A 21,918-nucleotide genomic window follows, 5' to 3' on the forward strand; every position below is an offset into this window, starting at 1 on the left:
CAGCTGACCGATTATTATACTTAAAAAACTGTTTTGAAAACAAAAACAAAAGCATCAATACCGACATGATATCGAAATTCATAATGAAAATAGTTTTTAAGGCCTTACAAAACGCAAGAAAGATTTGCTACAGTATGTTCAAGTCAATACCCTGCTGAAACCAATATTCATACTGAAAACGTATAACTACCTAAAACGAAATCATCAGTAGGTACCCCTTTAATATAGAAATTCATAGGGAAAACAGTTTTGAAGGCATAACAAAACGCAAGAAAGATTAGCTACGGTATGTTCAAGTCAATAGCTTGCTGAAACTGAAATTCATACTAAAAACTGTTTCCCACGTCAAACAAAATCGTTAGTACCCCTTTAATTTAAAAAAAATCATAGTGAACACAGTTTTTAAGGCGTAACAAAACGCAAGAAAGATTTGCTACGGTATATTCAAGCCAATACCCTGCTGAAATGGAAATTCATACTGAAAACAGACACCAACCTAAACCGAAAGCATCAAAGCACCGCGCGGCTGCTTGCAGCCCGCGCCACAACGCAACCTCTAGTTTGTTTATACAAGTGTTGGAAAAAGGGTCTAGTAAGCCAAAGGGTCTAGAAGAAAGACTTAGGGGGTCATTTTGAAAAACTTTAGTTTTCGACTTAAAATAATTCGCGAGAAAAAAGTTTTGTTGACCAATAAAGTTTTATTTAACTTTCAATCCTTTATCTTCTAGGTAGATTGACAAAAGTGTGGGTAATATTACTATTGTATAATGATTGAATTTCGAAATTTCATATCAACAAACATATTTAGATTATATCTTAGATTCGGCATTGTAATTATTTCATAATTTATTCATTAGTAATCTTATCACTTTTATCAATACGAACCTAACTGATAATTAACCGTTTCATTCTATTTCAGGAACATCGTTTAAAATGGGTCATGTCCCAATGATATGGCTGATCCTAGCGTTATGGTTTCATAAATGTTACGGTATTACTGATGTTACATCCAGGAATGACCATGAACATCAGTTAAATGATGCAAATGAGACTAACTCAACTATTACACCAAGAAAAGCTGGTTATGGCCTCGTTACGTTTGAAGACCAAAAGAATCCGGTCCATTTCGAAGATGAACAGCCAGGTGCTTACGGATTAATATCTTTCAAAGATCAGCCAGCGAACCACCACAGAGATGAACCTTCAAAACTACCATTTAGATTTGAAAATCAAGGACTAGACAACAATGAAAACGCAAATTCAGATCTATATCAAGATCCGTCAATAAACGCCGGCAGCTATGGATTGCTCAATCCTAACCATCAAGAACTAGATAACCAAAACCCTGTAGACCAACCGGGGGGTGGTATAACTTTTCAAGATGATAACAGAATAGAAAATAATCCGGGGCAGAATTCTGGACAGAAAAAGAAGAAGCGAAGAAGACGCAGAAGGAAACCGCGTTTGCAGCAATATCCGGGACAAAGCTACGGGTTTGCAGGTCAACCTCCAGTTGGAAATATTCCTGGTTATCCTGGAGGACCAGCCCCTGTGTATCCTGGACCTGCAATTGGACCAGCTGGACAGTATTACAGTAAGTTGAAGAATCTTTGTATTGGTTATAGAAAGCTGACTAGTTGCTCCTGAATTATGGATGTGTATTCTGAAGCAAACTAACTTAATTTAAGGCATATTTTTGCAGAAGTAAACTGTGTAGAATGTCTTATTCCCATGTGTAAGGGCCCGCATAATTCTGAGTGCATACTGCATATAAACCACCAGTTGATAATCAAACCCAGAATATTGAATCTAACGAACATAAAACCCACCAGAACAAAATTAACTTGACCGCCAAAATCTAAAGGCTATAACCACAACAACTTACGACACTGCTAAACAGATGTTTAGCGCTATCAAATCTGTCAAATACGGTCCTAAAACCGTTAAAATATTGTTTAGACTTTTTACCAGTAATATAGTAAATTTCCTTAAACGCAGGACCACCCCGGCGGCCGCGGCCCTCGTACGCCGAAGAAGCCCTATCATCCATCACGCACGCGCTGACGTCCATCGCCCGCCACGACGACCACCAGTGCGTGCCGAGACTCCTGTGCGAGGTGGCGGGGGGCAGGGCGCCGGCGGAGGGCGCGGGGGCGGGGGTCTTGCAGACCATTGCGAACCTGCAGCCGTTGTTGACGTGAGTATTGCGTATTTTGGGTCCTTTTTAACAATTAAAAAAAAAATAGGTTGTCAATTCGTGTGTATAGCTATATGGTGTTTTTGTTAGCCATGGACACAGGACAGGACTAGGCCTAAAACCCTTCCTTCATTAGAAGGAGACCCGTCCCAGCAGTGGGGACGTGATAGGTCGTGATGATGATGATGATGATTGTACAGTGGTTACATGTTATGTTACGTAGATGGTGGATAGCCCCATAACACTTACACTTTTCATTTTATGTAGGCAACACAACTAATTGTACTTTACTATCTGTTTCAGCCTATTAGCAGCCTACAACGGCATCAGCACGTCCCCTCTCTTCGTCTTCGGCCGAGCCGCCATTTTAGGCATGACATCTAAAGGCAACGCCGGCACCTGCAGATACGCCTACCCACAGTGTCCCACTGACCCTGAGAAGCTGGTCGAATACCTCAACAACCACAACGGGGGCTTCTTCAGATTCTTCAACGCCCCTCAGCAATACCCTGGACAGCTCGGCCAGCAGAACCTCGAGCAGTTTTACAATCATCTGTCTAATATTCCTGGCCAGTATGGTTTGCTACAAAATCAGCAATATCCAGGACAGTATCCAAACCAACCTGTTCCTTCTTATCCAAATGGGCTTGTGCCTCAGCCACATATTCAAGATCAACAAAATTATGGGTTGCATCCTATTGGGACAGGATACGGTCTGCAAAATCCAAATCAAGTGTATTCAGGGTATAGTCAACAAAATCCAAATTTACCTAATCAAGGTTTTGGATTCCAAAATCAACCAGGATTGTATTCTACTAGCCAAAACTATGGAAACCGATATCCTTATCATAACAACAATGGCTATGGTTTTGGAAACCAAAATCGTTATAAAAACCATGTCAAAGATGAAATCGGAACTAACAAAATAGAGAAACGAATTCAAAACCGCCCTGATTTGACTTATGTTGATAAGGTCCAGAATGAAAATATGGAATTCAAGTTTCCAAGAGATTCAAGATATGAAATAGACCCTGAAAAGCAAAGGTTTGGAAGAACTATTAAGTTTCCTCAAAACGACCAGACTGTGCATAAACCTAGTATAAATACGTCTGTTCCTCAAATCAATAATAAAAAAGCGAAAGGTTTCAATTTTCCTGAATCGCAAAGCAATAGACAATACATCGACTATTATGACTACCCGCCATACACTCAAGTCTTTAACACAAACAACTTCAAGCTGGATGAAAATGGATTTTATGTGGAAAGCAATAATGACTATGATTTTAATACCAACATGGAAGAGAAAGAAGAGGGGGTTGAAATAGTTTACGTGGTAAGAGGAAACAGCGATCCTAACCACCCTGAAATCGTTAAACTGAGGCCGGGGCAGAAACTACAATAATGCTCATGTTAACAAGTAAATTAGGTATGTTTCTATTGTGTGTATTAAAATTGAAAATTATTAATAACATAATAAAGAACTAAACTACCTTATCGGAAGTAAAATTATAGAGCAAAAGTATGTTAGTGTTAATAGTAAGTAAATAAGTTATTAATAAAAATAAGATCATTTTGGTTTTATTAATTCACCCGTTTCAGTAATTTTATCCATAATGTCTCCGAGTAGATATAAAACAATTTGTTATGTTGGGCATAAAACAAGAAAATCAAAACATTTATTGCTGCGCGGACGCACTAACAGCTTCATAAATTCGTCGTTATTACTTTTAATTATTCTTAAATTGATTGTGTCTTATCTGAGTGCATAAATTCATTTAATAACCGCGTCGCGCCGACGCCATCTTGTTTTGAACGTCCTTTCCGGTAGCCATGTTGGTCGTGACATTTTCCATTTTTGGGAAAAGCAACAATTTTCTTGATCACCACACTGCCAGTGCCTTGAACTTAAAGTTCAACCAGATTTTACCTTCATCTTTAAAAATAGCACCCTTTAAGAATGCCATTCTGAAAAGTGTCGGGTGGACACGTAAAATATCGTAGGTAAGCTATAGGTATATCGTATCGTAGGTATATAGGTATACTGAATAACTTACTAGGTTAAAATGTCTTCCAATTTTAAAATGATCATCATTCACTCTAGAAAAATATATTTAACAAAGCATGAAGCAGAAGAAAGGAATATTACTTTTTTATAATACCCACCTAGTTGACACCGCATGATCTAAGTGACGATAGCTAGTTATAATAAGTACTTAAGTATACCTTATTGTTAAAACTAGAAGCTAGATTCTCTATTAATATTAAACATGCACGCCTAGTTACTTAATCCATACTTGCAGTTATATAAACAAAGGAAGGATATGCAAAACAATACAAAAACAATCGACATTATGCAAGCCTACCCCGCCCTTAGACCAAAGGACTAAACACTACAAAACGTCAAACCTTATTAACCGACCATTTTCGAACTAACCTATTTAAGCGTGCGTTCCAAAGCCACAGAGGATATCGAAATAGGTTGTATATGACAATATTATCATTCTCAGTGAAAGTAGAAGGACGCTGGCTGCCAGCAGTGCGTCCCGAGCGCGCGCAACGCGTGAACGTTTCCGAACGGCGACAAAAAGGCGCGAACGACGCGCCTTGAAAATAAAAAAGTTTGACAATCCGAAACGGACGCGTTCAGGATTTGTGCGTGAAAATGCTGTTTTAAGTATGTATTTTTTTAAAGTGAGCTCTTACATAATGAGGAGCGTCTCTAGAGAATCTTCTTGCAAATCACGGAAGTTGTGTTCGTCCATAATAGCGCATTGTGTGTGACATTTGAATTTAACGGCTATTTTCGTATATTTTTCTTGAAATACTCATTGGAGTTCGGACTCCAGGTAAATTTTATTATAATTATTACGGAAGTTAATCTCTATTCCAAACAATTTTAAATTGAAGTTTGGCTAGTCTAAAATTGAAGTTTGTTCATTTAATGCTAATTAACGCGGCAATTTTTATTTAAATACTCACGTAGGCAATATTTTATTTATAATCGATAATCTATAATCGTAATTAACGAATCATTATCATCTGAATTAAGTAAATGCCTATCAGTTTTTATCAATGTTGACTTTGATCTATTCAATTTGTTTTTTCATAAAGTTGGAGAAATAAGGGTATCTTCTTAAAATTTGACCTAGAGGAGGCGTTCTATTCAAATCCTAAAACTTTCATATTTTTTTTACAAATTAAGACCTACTGGTAAGTAGTACATGTTACAAAATATTTATAAGTACATAAATTAAGTTAGTTTTATTTGTTTCTTTATTATAAACTATAACTGACATTGAGTCTTGTGCCGCAGCCCCAGGATTTAAGAGTTTGAATAATAAAATTGTTCTATAAATGATACTGTTTCATAATAAAATTTTGGATGTTACCTAAATAAGTATTTATTTGTTTTGTAGTTATATATTTTAATTAAACCTAAGTCTTAATGCAAACGTCTATTTATGGTAAGATAGTTTTAATTATGATGTCGTTCTTTTTAGATTTGTGTTAAGTACTCATATTGTTTATTTACAAATAATGCTTAAATTATTCAAGAAATTTGACTGACAGATGGCAATTTATACCACATTAGTTTGCACAGTTGCGATAACTTGTTCTAGCTATTAATATATTATGTATCTGTAGGTAGGTACATACTGGTCGCATTATTTCTATGTAAAAGGATAACTATTGTAATTCCAAAGAGGAAACTTTCTATGCCTTTTAAACCCTAATATCTTTTATAAATGAATCTTCTCAGAGGTCAAATTAAGTTCCTTTTGTGACCAATAAAAATATCAGAAAAGAGAGACTTACTTTTGGATTAAAATCGCAAGCAATGAAAAAGTTCCATCTAGAAAAGACTTACAGCGAATCCTAACTTAATATTATAAATGCGAAAGTAACTTTCTGTGTCTGTCTGTTACTCCTTCACGCCAAAACTAATGAACGGATTTGAATGAATTTTGGTATACATATGGTCTACTAGACCCTGAAAAAGAACTTTTTATCCCGGTATTCCCACGGAAAACTTTTTAAGGCGAAGGAACAGCTAGTCCATTATATTTTTTAAACATTCAATTTAAAATTTGAACACAATATAGGTATTACGTTTTTAGTTGTTACGTAGTATTTTGATTAGCTGTTAAATGCAATTCAATAATACGGCGGCGTTACATAGTTATTTTCGTTTAGGAGCTGGTTATTTAGGTTATTAGACAATTTTGTGGAGTATTTTGGTGCTATGTTACTGGAACTTTTTCATTGCTCGCGAGTGTAAAAGTGTTTTAATCCAAAAGTAATTCTCTCGAGTTCTAATATTTTTTAAAATTTTAAATTCTGTTCGATTTTCCATAGATACTCTGAAACAGAAAAAAACCTTTCGATTTGCCTCATAAATACAGTCAACAAGATAAACCTTTTTAAAATTCCACTTAGGTATATCAAGTGAAAAGCAAGATAGGTATATTAAAAATAAATAAGTACAAATTAAATCCATTACAAAACCTTTATCTAATTTAAAACCTTTAGTTAGATAACTTTTTAAAAGGAAAATTCTATAGATAGGTATTTGAATTAATCTAAATGTTGTAACTGGTCATATATTATCTTATGCTGAACATAATTATACAAATATCATAATAATGTATAGGTTAATAAAACCTTATTAGGTTGGTTTGTAATGATTGCGTTTTTTGGGGTTGCACTTAGAATATAAGTAGTATGACACAAATTTAAAAATAAATAATTACTCGAAAAGTAGAAAAAATAAAGCTTAAAATAATAAATAAATTATTATGAAACACACAAATTTTTCAGGGTGTAGGCATGCATCCACTCCAAAAGTCATTGACCAAAATGTAAACACTACTAATTTACTATATAATCGATATTCTGTAGTTACTATTGGTATTTGGCTAGTCGATCCGTCCCCTAGGCCCTTAGTGACATCTACAGAACCCGGTTAAAGAACCTGTTCCGAGTATAACCCTACCGATCGGAGATTCCATCGGATTGTTAGTAAAATGGAAAGTTGATTCAGTTAGCTATTTAGGAAAATGTTGTCCCTATAGATACCCAAGTTTGAAGACTCGACATTTCTCATGATGTTGTTTACCTAACCTGTATTATATGGAACAAATGCATTAAAAATCATTCTATGTAGATACCTACTTTGATAGTTATGTGTTATGTTATATTAATTTTATGGTTTGGTGAGTGGTCAATGAAGTTGCGAGTGCGGAAATTATTTCTGGAACCAAATTAGGGGTCAAATCATATTGTTTTACCGATTGTTCAAGTATTTTTACTGTAGTAAATAAATAACATCAAATCAACATAGATCAAACTATTTTAACTATACCTAGCTATAATAAATACAGTTATTAAAATTAATTAATCAAAACCAATGTCTCCATTTAATTAATGTTTTTAGTTTAAATATACGGTCGAATGGCGTAGTGGTTAGTGACCCTGACTACTGAGCCGAAGGTCCCGGGTTCGATTCCCGGCTGGGGCAGATATTTGTTTAAACACAGATATTTGTACTCGGGTCTTGGGTGTTGAAATTTATATTTAATATCTATCTATCTATGTATTTGTGTAGATATATCAGCTGTCCGATACCCATAACACAGGCTCTGCCTAGCTTGGGGGTCGGATTTTATTTATTTATTTATACTACATACGAATTTTATATCACTGATCGAATGCCTTAGCTTTCAAATCAAATACTAACCCTAAATAAAATTGTAGGGCACAAGCCACTCTCAACTTGGTCGGATAACCTCAGGTTCCGATATCGGCCAATCCGATCGGGCGTGGTGAATTAAACATAAGACTGTTTTTATCACCGGTTGGTGTTAATCGACTTAGAGCCTCGGATGGTGGTGTGACCGGGTCTTTTTGAGTTATATGTTGTTTGCGGGTAAACCACTTGGGTAGAATCGGATGTGGAGGCTGAAAATAGGTTGGTGGGGAAATAGGACTATAATATGTAGGTGCATAGAACTGCAGTAATTATAGAAACAACGAATTTTAACTCTATGGTCGATTTGTGGAGATATTGTTAATTCTTGAAAACTGACTCTAAGTTCTCAGAGTTCTAGAGAGTTCGGCAAATATCCAAAGTGCTCCGAACTGCTAACCGCAGTGTTTTGACTTCCTCCATGCCAGCTGCCATCCTCTCCATGTTAAAAACACCCATAATGCCATAATTAAACTAATCCAAGTGACACAATTAACTTAAAAAATGCGTTTCAAAATGTGTTTAACGAATTAAAATTCCCGCTAGAACCGCTGGCCGTGCCGGGAAGCTGGGAAAATGGAACTTTTGCGACGAAAAGAGACAAAAAATATGTTCACGAAAATAGTTCCAGGTCAACTGTTAATGAAGGGCCATCGCTTCCTCCTCGGGAATAGATCAAAGATGCGCCGGCGCAGGCTTACATTCGTTTTAGCTATAATTATGCTTTAATAACTCTAATATCGGCTTCTTCATGTTTTTATATGGATTTTCGTAATGCATTTTATTTTGGCGCCATGCAGCCCATGCAGCGGTGGCGGTTTATAGCGATGCGTATTTTTATGTGATTCGTTTGATGCGTGTGTGTAAGTTCTAATGAATTTGTGTTATTCATATTGGATAGTTATTTTACACTTTTTTTTTATAAACTTTAGTATTTGTTGAAAATATTATTACTTACTTAGGTATGTCATTTATGTGCAATGTGCATGCCGAGAGAAGCTAATTACGATTGAAAAATATATGTATGTAATAATATAGTATTTAAACAAAATAATTATTTATTAATGTTTTTAGGTTTGTAAGAACATCTGTAAACGTCGCGAAAAAAAAGAAAACAATAAGTATATACTTATTAATTATTAAATTATTTTTATATTGGTATTTTTGGACTCCTCGGCCATTCTGTATGTGTCCCTAAATAAATTATTTATTTCAGCTAGCCACTAAAAACATATTCCACAAACGGTTCATTGTCATAGATGATTCATACAATAATCCAAAAAGTTCATCAGCCCACACCACTTCACCTAATTTCGCGCCGTATGCATTCCTATTCACGCTTTACAACTTGCCTCTTATTCCCGTCCGTTACGATCCAGTTTCGTACCATGTCCTGAACGAAACGGGGATTCTATATTCGAATTGCTGTCATGCGTTTCCTGGGCGCCCCGTGTGTGCGTCGCTGATGGAACGTGCTTCGAATGGAAAGAATTTTTTCTTCTTTTTAAGGGCTGCGACTTGGGCTGCGTTTATAATGTGCCAGCTATGTAGAGAGTTTGTTGTTCGTTAGCATTGTTCTATGGTTTGCTATTTTATTGGTTTGTATCATGGTTGATGATGATCCTACGTCAGTTTTCCACCTTTTGGTCTAGGTTTTTGACAAACTTAGCGATAATCAAGTCTGACCCTTCCTACAACCTCATTCATTATATTAGTTTCCTCAGGGATTAGCACAAATTTCAATAGAAAATTCCTGAAATTCAATGGGACTCAGTCAAAAGTACGTGTTCTTAACCATGTTTCATAACATTGTTATGTATTTACTCATATTTGGGTTACAATTTTGTCATTTCTATCTTTGACCTAGCTCATCTAAAGAAATGGACCCTATCCATTTGTTTGTAGCCAAAACATCCCAGATCATTCTTCCGAGGTTCTCCACACTTCCCAGAGCGTGCAGTAAACAAGCTGGCCACATGAACGCGTAAGGTCAGTCCCAGCATTACTCACCTCACAGCCATAAGCTGTCATGGCCGCCACCATATAGGGATGCTTTTATATACAGACTGACTAGCTATTTTATACAATATGTTATAGTTTAGTACAATATGCTGTGTCCTCAGTGGTGCATTGATTGAAGTGGAAGGTTCAAATTCATTGGGTGTGAGAGTAAAAAAAAATATAGCTCGTAATTTACGGGAATTTCTTCCGTTCCAAATTGGAATATGCTTAGTTTAATATATACTTAGAATAGAATAGAATAAATCTTTATTCAAAGAAAACAACTTATGCTATTACATACCTACATCCCACAAAACCACTTGGTACAATACAATCGCTCATGCGCAAACGCTTTTGCGCACTAAATCAATAAGAGATTTTTCATTTTGTGAAAATATATATTTTTTGTTAGCAAAATAGCAACAGCTTGCTCCTTGTACCTACATAATATTTTTAACTAAACTAATCTCTTGCTACGAAGTAAATAGTATAAAATAACAAATAACGCCAAAAAAATATAGAATAGTTCCCTTTTTAAGTGAAAGTGTCACATACAATGGCGACCTTGCAAACAGCAAGCTACAGACAAACACACATTGGTATACTGCATTAGTACTTCCACTTTCCCTGGTGGTACACTCAAGGGTAGATCAAGGAATGAAAACACCTTTAAATCTTCGAGATTGGTTGGATATATCTATTTAGGTACTACTGTGGGGCCACCACCACCGAACAGTAGCAATTAACCACCCTTAAGCAGCGTTGCTTGCTTATTAAATCTGACGTAACTTGTATGGACCTGACAGATGTTTGACAGGCGTGCGTCGCTGCTAATGTGTCGGTGCCTGTTCGTGTGTGCAGTATGATATATGAGCAGTGACTGATTTCTTTACGTAACTTGATCGAAGCTGAAAATCTGTCCGCGACTGTCCAGCGCAATGTACACAAATACAGAAGTCTGAAAACCGGCATTTCCAGCCCTTTTCGAGGTCACTCCAAATAGTTACTAATGTCGGTAATTTGTTATATTTACTTTCACTAGAAATTGGTTAAAGAATCAACTGTGTGAGACATGTTTTGTTGCTTTTATTGTTTTACACACGAATGGGAGGTTTTCAACCATAGACAACGTCCATAGACAAAACCCGACAATAGATGGCGCTAGTAAATCTTCATACTGAACAGGACTGCATATTTTTTTATAACTGGCATGGATTCGAGTCCTTTCAGCCAATACAAAAATCCATGTTTATTCCACAGAATAATACTATGATTAAATAGTTTGCCTACAAGTTGCCTATTAGGCAAATATTGCCAAATACAAATGATTTCGTAGCATAACTGGTATTTGTTGAGAACGTGCAAACTACATAATATTAAGTGTGAACTAGTTGAGATCATCTGCATCCTCTGTCCATGTCCGAGGCGCGACCGCCGTGTGTAAGTATCATAATTATTCTGAGGCACGTTGGAAGTAATGATTTCTCTATGGTAGAGCAGACATTAGTAGGTGGGTACTTAGTTTTCTCTACCCACACCACAAAACTAAAGTTTTCCGACTCTCTGAATAGCATTTATAGTAGATATGTCGTCGTGTTGTATTGTAGCTTACTGTAGAGAAAGGGGGGTGCACAAAAATCCACAAAACGAAACAAGACGGGCAAAATGGATGCAAGCATTAAAAGAATTAAAGCCTGGATTAAACATAAAAAAGCATTCAAGAATATGCCCCGGCCACTTCAAACCATCAGACTACCTCTTAGGTAATACTTACTTATTCTTGCCCATTCAGTAGGTAGGTAATTAAAACAAACTTTTTAATAATAGGTAAAGTAAATCGTAATGGCAAGCAAGGGTCCAGGGGGAGTGCAAAGGTCGGTCGGGTATAGAAGTCACAAAAGTCCAAAAGAATAGCCAGAGTCGTCGAAATTATCACAAAACACAGCACCGGAGACATTCGCGTAGCTACCATAGAGAAAAAATAAACAATTGTGTAAAGAGTGCCATCTGGAGGAGTTTTTTGTCATACTCTATACGTCATACTGAGCCTACAACGCAATCTCTTTATATTGCTCAACCTCATTGTACATACATACAGGGTGCCCTGTTGGGACACCCTGTATATATAGAGATTGTTATCACAAGTTAATAGCCGGATCTCCACCAAACGATCCAATGCGATCCGATCGCCCGATAGGATATAATAATATATCTCCAACTTGGAAATTGTAATAAATACTGACGATCTAAGGCTTAATACTATGTACATAAGGAAGGCTGAGTATTCCCTGAGGGGTCACTCTATAAGACGAAAAACTAAGTTTCGGAGCTGCTGCGAGCCACGAGTCTATCCACGAGAGCTCTCGTTCGTTCGTTTTTCGTCAGTATAGAATAACCCTCCTGGCGCTCCTTGGCAGCTGTACAGTCAGCGAAATAGACAAAAATCTAGCAGCAAGCACAAATCTAACTTGCCTATCTCTATAAACGCACAACACATGTAATCTTCCACAAACGGGTTCCCGCTGAGGACGGTGTATTTTTAACCCAGATACAGATGATAAGAAGAAGGTTGCACCAACAGTGTAACTGTGATCAGTTAGTGGCTACGGTTAATTTTTGCAATTATGTTATTGAAATACCTTGTTAAGCATAATTTTAGCTTTTTTAAAATTAATGTTACTAATCAAAAACAATTGCGAGGAATAATTTTGATTAATTAGACTAAATTAAAACAATATTAGGCGAGTGGTATGTCACACACAATACAGCTTTATTTTTCAGTTTGTATTTCGTTTTTGTTTTATCCTATGTTCTAGCCATTATATTTATTTCCATTGAATGAAATAAACTAATATTGAGATAAATATACGATGTTTGTCACAATAGGCCTTTAAACATTAGACAGTGTATTTAATCCCAATCCTATTGTTTCAGGTTTTCATGGAACTTAAACTCAGTGGAGTTTCGAGATAAACGACTTTAGTTAGGTCTGAAATGTGTTCATGTGAGTGAGTGTCCCGTGTGTGAGTGAACTGTGACCGGACAAGGAGATTTCAATTGGTAAGTTTTTTAAATATATATTATGTTTGATACTTTATCATACTATCTACATGTTTGTCTGCTTTTCGCATCGCCTTAATAACTTCTCCTGTCTGGAATCCGAGATACTTACCTATAGGTATATGATAAACGGTAAACAATCTAAGTGTCTCTGTTTAATCAAAATATTAACCTAATTTTTAAATGAATACAATTAAAAATACACACTAAGATTATTAACCTTTTATGACACGTCAAAAATATAGGTATAAAACTTTATAATATTAAGTAAGGATGTAAGTGGTTGCCAACCCGGCGCCCAATAAAATATTAAACAAGCGCATATTACATTGACAGCATGTTTAGCCTTTTGACACACTAAATTGTAATCGATTTTACATTAATATAATTTTTGACAGCGAAGCAATGTCAAACCACTTTATACAATTTAACAGTATCGCAGTAATGTAATCATTTTGTGTTGTTGCTGTGGCAATATCTTGATCTCAAAGTAATTGATAGTATAATTTGTTTATAAGTATTTTTTATAGGTAACTTCTTTTGGGACGTTCGATCTTGCATCGGTTGGCAATAATTGAAACATCTTACAAAAAAATATGTAAGAATAGTTTGAATATGAAATTAATTACATATACGATAGATCTTATGTATGTATATTTTCCATGATAAATCAGGGGTGTTGATATTTATATTTAGTATGTATCTATCTATGTTTTTGTGTTGTAGATATATCAGCTGTCCGACACTCATAACACAGGTTCTGAATAGCTTGGGGTCGGATGGCCGTGTGTGAGATGTCCCCACATATTTATTATTATTATTATTATTCAAATTGGTATACTAATACCAACCGTAATCTACAATGCCAAACTCATAAGAAATTATACGATAGATAGGCAAGTTAAAATATTGTGAAAGCATATAAAGTGGTCGGGTTTAAATTGATTATAATAATGCCATAAGGTATCGATTTAAAAATTACCCGCCGGCGCTATATTCTGGTCTGTGTGGTAACAACAGTAGCTAAAACAGCCTTATTGTACAGGGTGTTGCAAAAAGGGAAGTAAGCCAAAAGAGAGTAACATGAGGGGTCATTTTATACAAGTTTTAAAAGTGGTAGAAGAAAATTTGTTCAGAACGGCAATCCCTTTACGGCTTACTATACCACTTTTGTTGCATCTTGTATACTTAAACTAAACTTTTTACGAATAATCTTGATATTATACAGGTTTGGTTCCCTCTATGTATGAAATAATGTAGCATTATTATTGTATTAAAGGTTTTGAAATTATTTAATTATTATGTTTATTTGTTGCAAACAAAGTAATTTATTATATCAGTATGCATTCGGGAATTTTTCTACTTTAGACGAGATTTTTTTAATTTTAAGCTATCATTTCTTGAGGTAGCTACGGCTCAATTTCCATTTCATTTTAATCAAAGTTATTGCGATAGATATAAGCATTGTACAATAAAGCAGTGGCTAGTTGCTACCTCAAGTTATTGATATTCATTAATCACTTTTACATTGAGACATTACGAGTTTATGCCGCGATGCCTCCCACTCGCACACAGTAATTAATTGAAGGGACTAATATTCATCATCAATCTAACTATAAGAACTTTAAGATTACTTGCAAAAGATATCTAATGTTGATGAGTTATGCTCACCTTGATTTTATTTACATTACACCACCTGAGACGACCGAATGGCGTAGTGGTTAGTGACCCTGACTACTGAGCCGATGGTCCTGGGTTCGATTCCCGGCTGTGGCAGATATTTGTTTAAACACAGATATTTGTTCTCAGGTCTTGGATGTGCCCGTAAAATGGCAATAGGCCCGCCCCCTATCACATTGGGACTAACATGACACTCTGGCGAAAAGTGGGTGCAGCAATGCACCTCTGCCTACCCCGCAAGGGAGTACATTAGTACAAGGCGTGAGTGCGTGTTTTTTTTTTTTTTTTTTTTTTTTACACCTGCTGGGTTGAATTTTATCAATGATGGAGCTGAAAACACAAGTCCACTGCTAGGCATATAGGGACCTGCTATGGAGCGTCTCATAACTGTGTGTGCGTCTAGTACGGGTTTGATAATTTGTCGAAAACTATAAAAGTTTACGTTTTCTCGCATACAAAGTGAATGTCATGAAACTTTTAACAGATACCTACTGTATGCAGGTGACAGAAAGCATAATTTTTTTTATTGTTTACTTACGTAAATTGAAAAACCCCTTGACGTACTGTGTCTTCGGCCTTCCTCGTCCAGTCTCCTTCGCTGTCTCAAGCAATGCGTTAAAGGACTACTGTAAAGTATTCCCTCTACTTGAGAATTCAACGCAAATCCTCAACTGCAGTACCTAACGCAGGTCAAACAGCCGGCCACTCAGCCTACAAACCTAACCTCAAACGCTTCTATGTAAATCAATAAAAAAAACGCATAGTACTCGAGCAGTGAGGCCGTAGCAATGACCCGTATCGCCATATCGGGCGAGTTGCGAAACCGACATTCCCGCCAACAGATGTTCTCGGCAGAAGGTCCTTGCCTGCCTACTGGCAGCAAGAGCTGAGTGTGACGGCTTTGCAGGGTTCCGATAACGAAAAGGTTAGAATGGAACCCTATAATGTCACTTTGGTGGCGTCCGTATTTCGGTCTGTCTGTCAAAAATAGGGCGACGGGTGGGGGGGGGGTTAGGGGAAATATGCCAGGCATCAAAATATGCAATACACACAATGGTATACCAAAAAGGTCGAAACAAAACGTAGTTGAGTAAAAGTTTCAAAATTGAGTAAAAGATCCATATACCCAAGACTATAATTACCTTTTTATATGCTAAGAATTACCAGAGGTAGTTCCAATATAGTACAACCCTGGCGGGATACTCTATACTGACAAAAAAGGAACGAACGAAAGCTGTCGTGCACTCAAAACGTTTAATACAACAAGATAGAGTCGTGGCTTGCGCACCAGCGCTCTGAAACTTAGTTTTTCATCATATAGAATGACCCCGAGCCTTGTCGACATCCAAGACCTGAGAAAATATAGCTAAATACTAACATCACACGTAATTTATGGAGCCCCCTGCGTTCGCCGCTGCGAGCTGCCAGCTTGACGCAAAAACTACATCAATGACATAGCAATGACATAACCAGATGACATTGACATTCCCGTGAAATGCTCCGAGTAATCAAAGTCATAAATTCATAAGTAGTCATAACAACGTAACAGCTTTTTCCTGACTGCGAATTATACTTGACATTGGGACTCTCGTTTTAATTTATGTGATGCTGGAGGCTTGTTGGTTGAACGCTGGTATGCTGACGGGGGGAACTGGATTTGATTGGAGAAAACCGAATGGAGTAGTGGTTAGTGACCCTGACTGATCTACATAATATGTAGATAGATACTGCCGAAGCCAGCATGGGCAGCATGGTATATCTAAGCCCGAAACTAGAATCAAAATTTCAAAATTCGCAAAAGAAAAACATTCTCTACAGTAAAAAGTCACGTGAGTCAAGACGCGAGTACAAATATCTGGCTTTAAACAAAATATTTGTTCCGACCGGGAATAGCAGTGACGGCCACTAACCACTACATCATTCAGTAGTCAATTATTCAACATTATTCTCCAGAACTACCTGTAAATAAGTATATTTCATTGGCTTGTTTCTTAGATACATCATGCTATAGTATAATAACATTAATAACCTACTCATTACTTCAAAATTCATGACCATCCTCAACCTACGCTGAGGATGAGACAATAAACGCAGAAATTTCCTCAAATAAATAACTATATTTAACTTAAAGCCGCCCATGCTGGGGGATCACTCTACTACTGCTGCGCGAACCACGACTCTATCTGGTTGTATGAAACGTGCCGTTTTTCGTCAGTATAGAGTAACCCCGCTGCTTACGTGTTTACTCACTGAGATCGGGTCAAGGCTCTCGCAAATTGAACATGATGTATACGTTATTGTTGACTAGCTGTGGTGGCTGTAGGTAAATATTATTTATTAATATAATTTCCATCGCTGTCAGTGATCTATCTTATCTATCTAGTTGTATCTAGCCTTTAAAAGGCGCCCAAGACAAAAAATATGCAAAGAGGAAATGCTAAAATCGGAAAAACAAAATTTTGTCCGATACAATATATTTATCAAAGGAATTATCTATATCTGGACAAGGTGTTGTTACATAGTACGTAAACCATTTCGCAAACTGACTAGGTAATCCGCGGATTTAGACCCCAAGCGCTAGATAAACCTACTTGGCATTTAAGTGGGAACCTAAGACCTAAGTAATTAATCTTGACTTTACTAAGTGTATTTTGATGTAAGGTGTTGAAGATTAGATACGTTCTGTGGTTCCCAGACTCAGGTGGTTTTCTCCTACGCCCGATATTCTCAAATGTTGCGATAATTCACAGTCTAACAATACCTAGAAACAGAAACTAAATGAACGAACAAACGAACGAAATTTTGCGAAACACAGGGTGGCTTGCACCAAACATTTACTGTGCTACCACAAAAAACTTTAAACACTGTTTAACAAGTGTTTAAAACGAAATTTGACAGATTTTGTAGGCGTTTAACAGCGCTAAACATCTGTTAAATACTGTCTAAGTTTTTGTGGTAAGGCCCTTATAATTTCATCTATGGCCAGCTTGCTCTGACACTATACTGTCAAAGCAAGCCAGCAATAGATTTAATAACATTTAAATGTTTGGTGCAAGTCACCGACAGTAATTATGGAACTTTCAGAAATTAAGGAAAAAAGACAAATTAGATTCCTGTAATGCCTCAATTAGATCTGCAGTCACGTAGCGTCGATGACATTATCCGTTTCCCGTTAAAATAACCTACAATTCTGTGCAAATTGAACAAATCATGAGTCATTATATTTTTAAACATGTAGCCTTAGCCCAGCCTTGCGGACGCGCGTAGGTAGGTAGCTGTCACCTGAGTCAGACGTATACTTACCATAACGGGCCAGTGACGCAGGCACCTAGCCCGACTGTCGTGAGCTGAGGCTGTTTTAAGTATTTCACGATCATTTCAATGTTTATTTTAAACTCATGTTGTTAAAAAAGATCAGGCAACTACCTTTAAGCCCTGTAAGTATAGCTCAGTATTTTAAGTCACTACTAATCTTGCTATTTATAAATATATATAATGAATCGATCTACGATAGCTACCTATATGCTTACGATAAACATTATGCATTTAATTTACAATCTCATAAATGTACCCAGCGAGCGGCAGACACAATAATTCTAAAAGAACATCGCCATCTATGTTCAGAAATAAAGAACTGCCTGAGCCACTCAATAAATCCGCTCTCCTACCCCAAGAGCAATAGACCGATTAGTTAAAATTAACCGGGAACGTACACTTGCTTAACAAATTAAGTGCTGTAATAAATCCACCTACAATTGGTATTGCCGGTTTCTCCGGTGACAGTCAACAGTTTTATTTCTGTCAAGAATGCGCGGGCTGTCAATCAAGCTCGCTCGTGATTGGCCAACGCGTTTTTAACAGCTTTTCCCGCGTGATTTAAAGGGGAAAAGTGTGTTTGGTTGTTTGTCTGTCGACGAGTTGTTTTGGAAAGCCATTTCCATGTGCACATGACGGCTTTTTACCGGAGAGTTGCGGAAGAGACTTGTAACTATGAATAGTTTGAGTTGTTTTTTTAAGGAAATTAATTACTTATTATATCACGGATGGATAAGTGTATATCGGATGAGACGTCACATGGTGGGAAGGTTGCATTTAGGCAAGCTACTTTCAGTTAACTTAACAGTATTTCCGTTTGTAAGTTCGTTTCTCTAGCGTTTGAAGAAGTAACTTTTTATTGTTTATGCTTTACGGGTACGAATAGGTGTACGGTGTCATGAATTACACATATCTGACAATACAATAATAGCTACCTAGTAATAAAATGATTTAAATAACACTAACACAACATAACACTAATAGCTCAAGTTGAAATGGAGTAGGTATATCTACTTAAAGTGCTCTATCCAAGTTTAAAAATAGAATAAATAGAAATTAAAATAAAAACTCTATATCCCGACCTGCCTCAAGTCACGGCTGGATGGACAGCATCACGGGATTAACAAGGATTAGGAAGTTATTTCCGATCTCGATACCAACGTCTCACTGTCAGTCATGTACGAGCAGCCATACCCAGTTAGAGTGGAAATGTAAGGACGAATAGTTTATAAATTTACATCCATAAAGTTACTAATATTACTACTATCCCCTTATTCATAGAAAAGTTACAGAACGTTTTAGCTAATGAAGTGTTTTTCCCTCTCTGACAGAGATCATTTGTTCTTTGAAAGAGAGGGACAAACCGTTAATTAGCTAAAACGTTCCGTAACTTTTCTATGAATGAAGGGGTATGTTTGTAAAACTTCGAAAATAAAACTTCCAGCTAGCTACCGCATTACCACCACTTTGGCAATAAACAATCCTTCAGCAGAATTCCTTATTTTATTAATCTGACATATTTTTATGGATGTTTGACAGATAAGCGATGCTAAGGATTGTTGATTGTTGAAGTGTCGGTGCTGGTAAGCCAATTGGAATCAAAAAACAACTTTAAAAATCCACAGCCGAACTACCAACCACAGCACCAATATTTATGACTCAATCGATAAGGCCAGTAACTATCTCTGACTAACCGACCCCTTAGTAAGCTATCCGAAGGAATTCACAGATAGTTCCCCATAAAGCAACCGTTTAACACTTCGCCACCTTATCGCAGTAAATTTACTTAACACGTCAGCGTGAAGTCTCAGTAGCTAAGTTTGAATTTGGAGCGATAAGGTTCCAACTGGGGGTCGCTGAGTGTACAAATTCCTTGGCTTACGGGCAATTGTTCAAATACGTTGGTTCGTAGAATGCTGCGCCCGCGCATAATGTAGCGACAGATTGTGGTGTGTTCGTGTACAGTGAAGGATGATGTAGTTTAAAATAGTTGAACTTCAACTTTAACTAGAGTACTGTGAGTAAGGAGCGAAAAGCATTACAACAGTCAGATAAGCATCCATCGGCCATCATTGTTTCAAATACTTATAACTCATAGACTTAGTTTAACTGATTCTATAAATCCTAGTATACCAAACCTTGCAATAGATAACAGAAGTAAGTAGGTACGAAGTCCGAATTTATTACGTCTAAATAGAGAGAACTCTTAAAAATATGTTTTGTGCTTTCCGTGTAATGTTGTACTAATATTTTTTTTCATACACGGTTTGACTGGTAGAAAATGCTTTTAGTTTTTAATCGACCTGATTGAACATTACTTTATTACATGTAAATTGTGCATCAATCATCATGAATCCATAATTAATAATTCTGCATTCGTAGCACGGAGCACGGGCAGCAAAACGCGCTAAAAAAGACGTGACAAAAATCTTGCGGCGCGCTCTCTCACTTCGCGCAAGAGTGAACGCGACGAAAAACTGTTTTGCACGTCTTGCGGCCCGTGCTAGGTATACAGTTAGTTTATCAATGTGCGAAGTCGCAAGAAATTTGTTTACAAACATTTCGTTCTCAGAAGTGAGAACGCTCACATATCGAATAATTCTTAGAAAACGATAGTTATTGTGTGAGATGATTGATATTAAGTTTATTATGTACTTAGATGATAGATAGTGCACTTAATCGATGAGATAATATATTATGAACATTGCTTATTCGATGAATTAGCTATTGGAAATGAATTTCTATAATATTACTTAAAGAGAACCCGTAAATATTTTCACTTAAATTACGATCACTTCATCATTTTATACCGACGAATGAGAATTATCACGCAATCGGCCCGTTTGATACAAATACATATTATAGAGTCGTGGTTAGCGCTGCAGTTTTGTTTTTCTTAAGCTTCGGAGCTTCGATTTAGAGAGTGAATCCTAGCCTGCGAAACTTCATGTTTAATTTTTCGTCACGTACCATAGCGAGCCTTGCTTTAAACGATTTTACTTACGTCGACAAACATACCATGCCACGGCAGCTAAACCATCTACTTTCATTCAATCATAGAGAGTAAGTAATCCCTCAATGAGTAAGCAGTCCCTACTAAGGGCGTCCAATAATGCCCTATTCCATATTGCCGTTCTATTGAGATTTATGTGACAAATACTCCGCTGGGTACAGCTAGTGAATTGGATAATCATATCGTTTACGAATCGCTTTTAGGACGGCTTTATTGTTTACTATTGCTTGTGGATGTTTCGCAAGTGGACGCTTTTCGTAATGGGTGTAGTGCACTTAGTGCATGGTTTAGGTTTACTTGTTTATGTATTATCCACGGCTGGTAAATACAGGGTGAGTCTTTCGTAGGTGCATATCCGGAAGTATGTTTACGTGACACACGTTTTTTTTTCGGGAATATCCCAAGGTCATCATAACAAAAGTTGTTCAGAAGGGCTAGTACGAGGTGCATTTAAGACGTGACAAGAGTTTTGCATCGCGCTCACTCACATCGCGCAGCCTCAAGAGCGAGCGCGACGGAGAACTTTTGTCACGTCTTATTAGCGCCCTGTGCTACATGGCCAGAATGAAAAGCTTTGTGACATACTTCCGGATGTGCACCTGGGAAAGACTCACCTGTATATTTTTGTATAATGGTAGATCTGTGTGTCTGCGTTGAGGTCGCAAAATACGGATAATATTGTCACAAAATTTATAAAAATCAGGGTACATTTCAAACTTACCTACATTAATCAAAATGCGTTTTCTGTTTTTTTTTTTACTACATTATTGGTGAAATAGCGCGCCTTTTTTCAAATTCCCAAAAAAGAAATTAATAGTGTTGCTCTAACAATTCAACAAAACACCACATTCCGATCCTCGGCGACAGAAGAACTCCAATCGAAAATAACTTTTATTACGGGACATA

General features: G+C 36.8%; 2 protein-coding genes across 2 annotated transcripts in view; both read left to right on the forward strand.

Annotated features, from left to right (window-relative positions):
* The first annotated feature begins 465 nt into the window (after window positions 1–465).
* Window positions 466–3,782, forward strand: LOC125488817. The gene is made up of 4 exons (XM_048622308.1): window positions 466–592; window positions 920–1,594; window positions 1,999–2,197; window positions 2,501–3,782. The coding sequence occupies exons 1-4, from the start codon at window positions 466–468 to the stop codon at window positions 3,597–3,599; spliced, it is 2,100 nt and encodes a 699-aa protein (XP_048478265.1). The 3' UTR covers window positions 3,600–3,782.
* Window positions 3,783–4,715: 933 nt separating this feature from the next.
* Window positions 4,716–21,918, forward strand: part of LOC105387629 (inverted formin-2) — a 101,733-nt gene continuing 84,530 nt past the window's right edge. Inside the window, exons 1-2 of the mRNA XM_048622330.1 lie at window positions 4,716–4,871; window positions 12,879–13,004. The gene's annotated coding sequence lies outside the window, so the exon portion shown is untranslated. The remainder of the gene's footprint in view (window positions 4,872–12,878; window positions 13,005–21,918) is intronic.

The sequence above is a fragment of the Plutella xylostella genome, chromosome 7 (genome assembly GCF_932276165.1).
Source record: "Plutella xylostella chromosome 7, ilPluXylo3.1, whole genome shotgun sequence".
Classification (NCBI taxonomy): domain Eukaryota; kingdom Metazoa; phylum Arthropoda; class Insecta; order Lepidoptera; family Plutellidae; genus Plutella; species Plutella xylostella.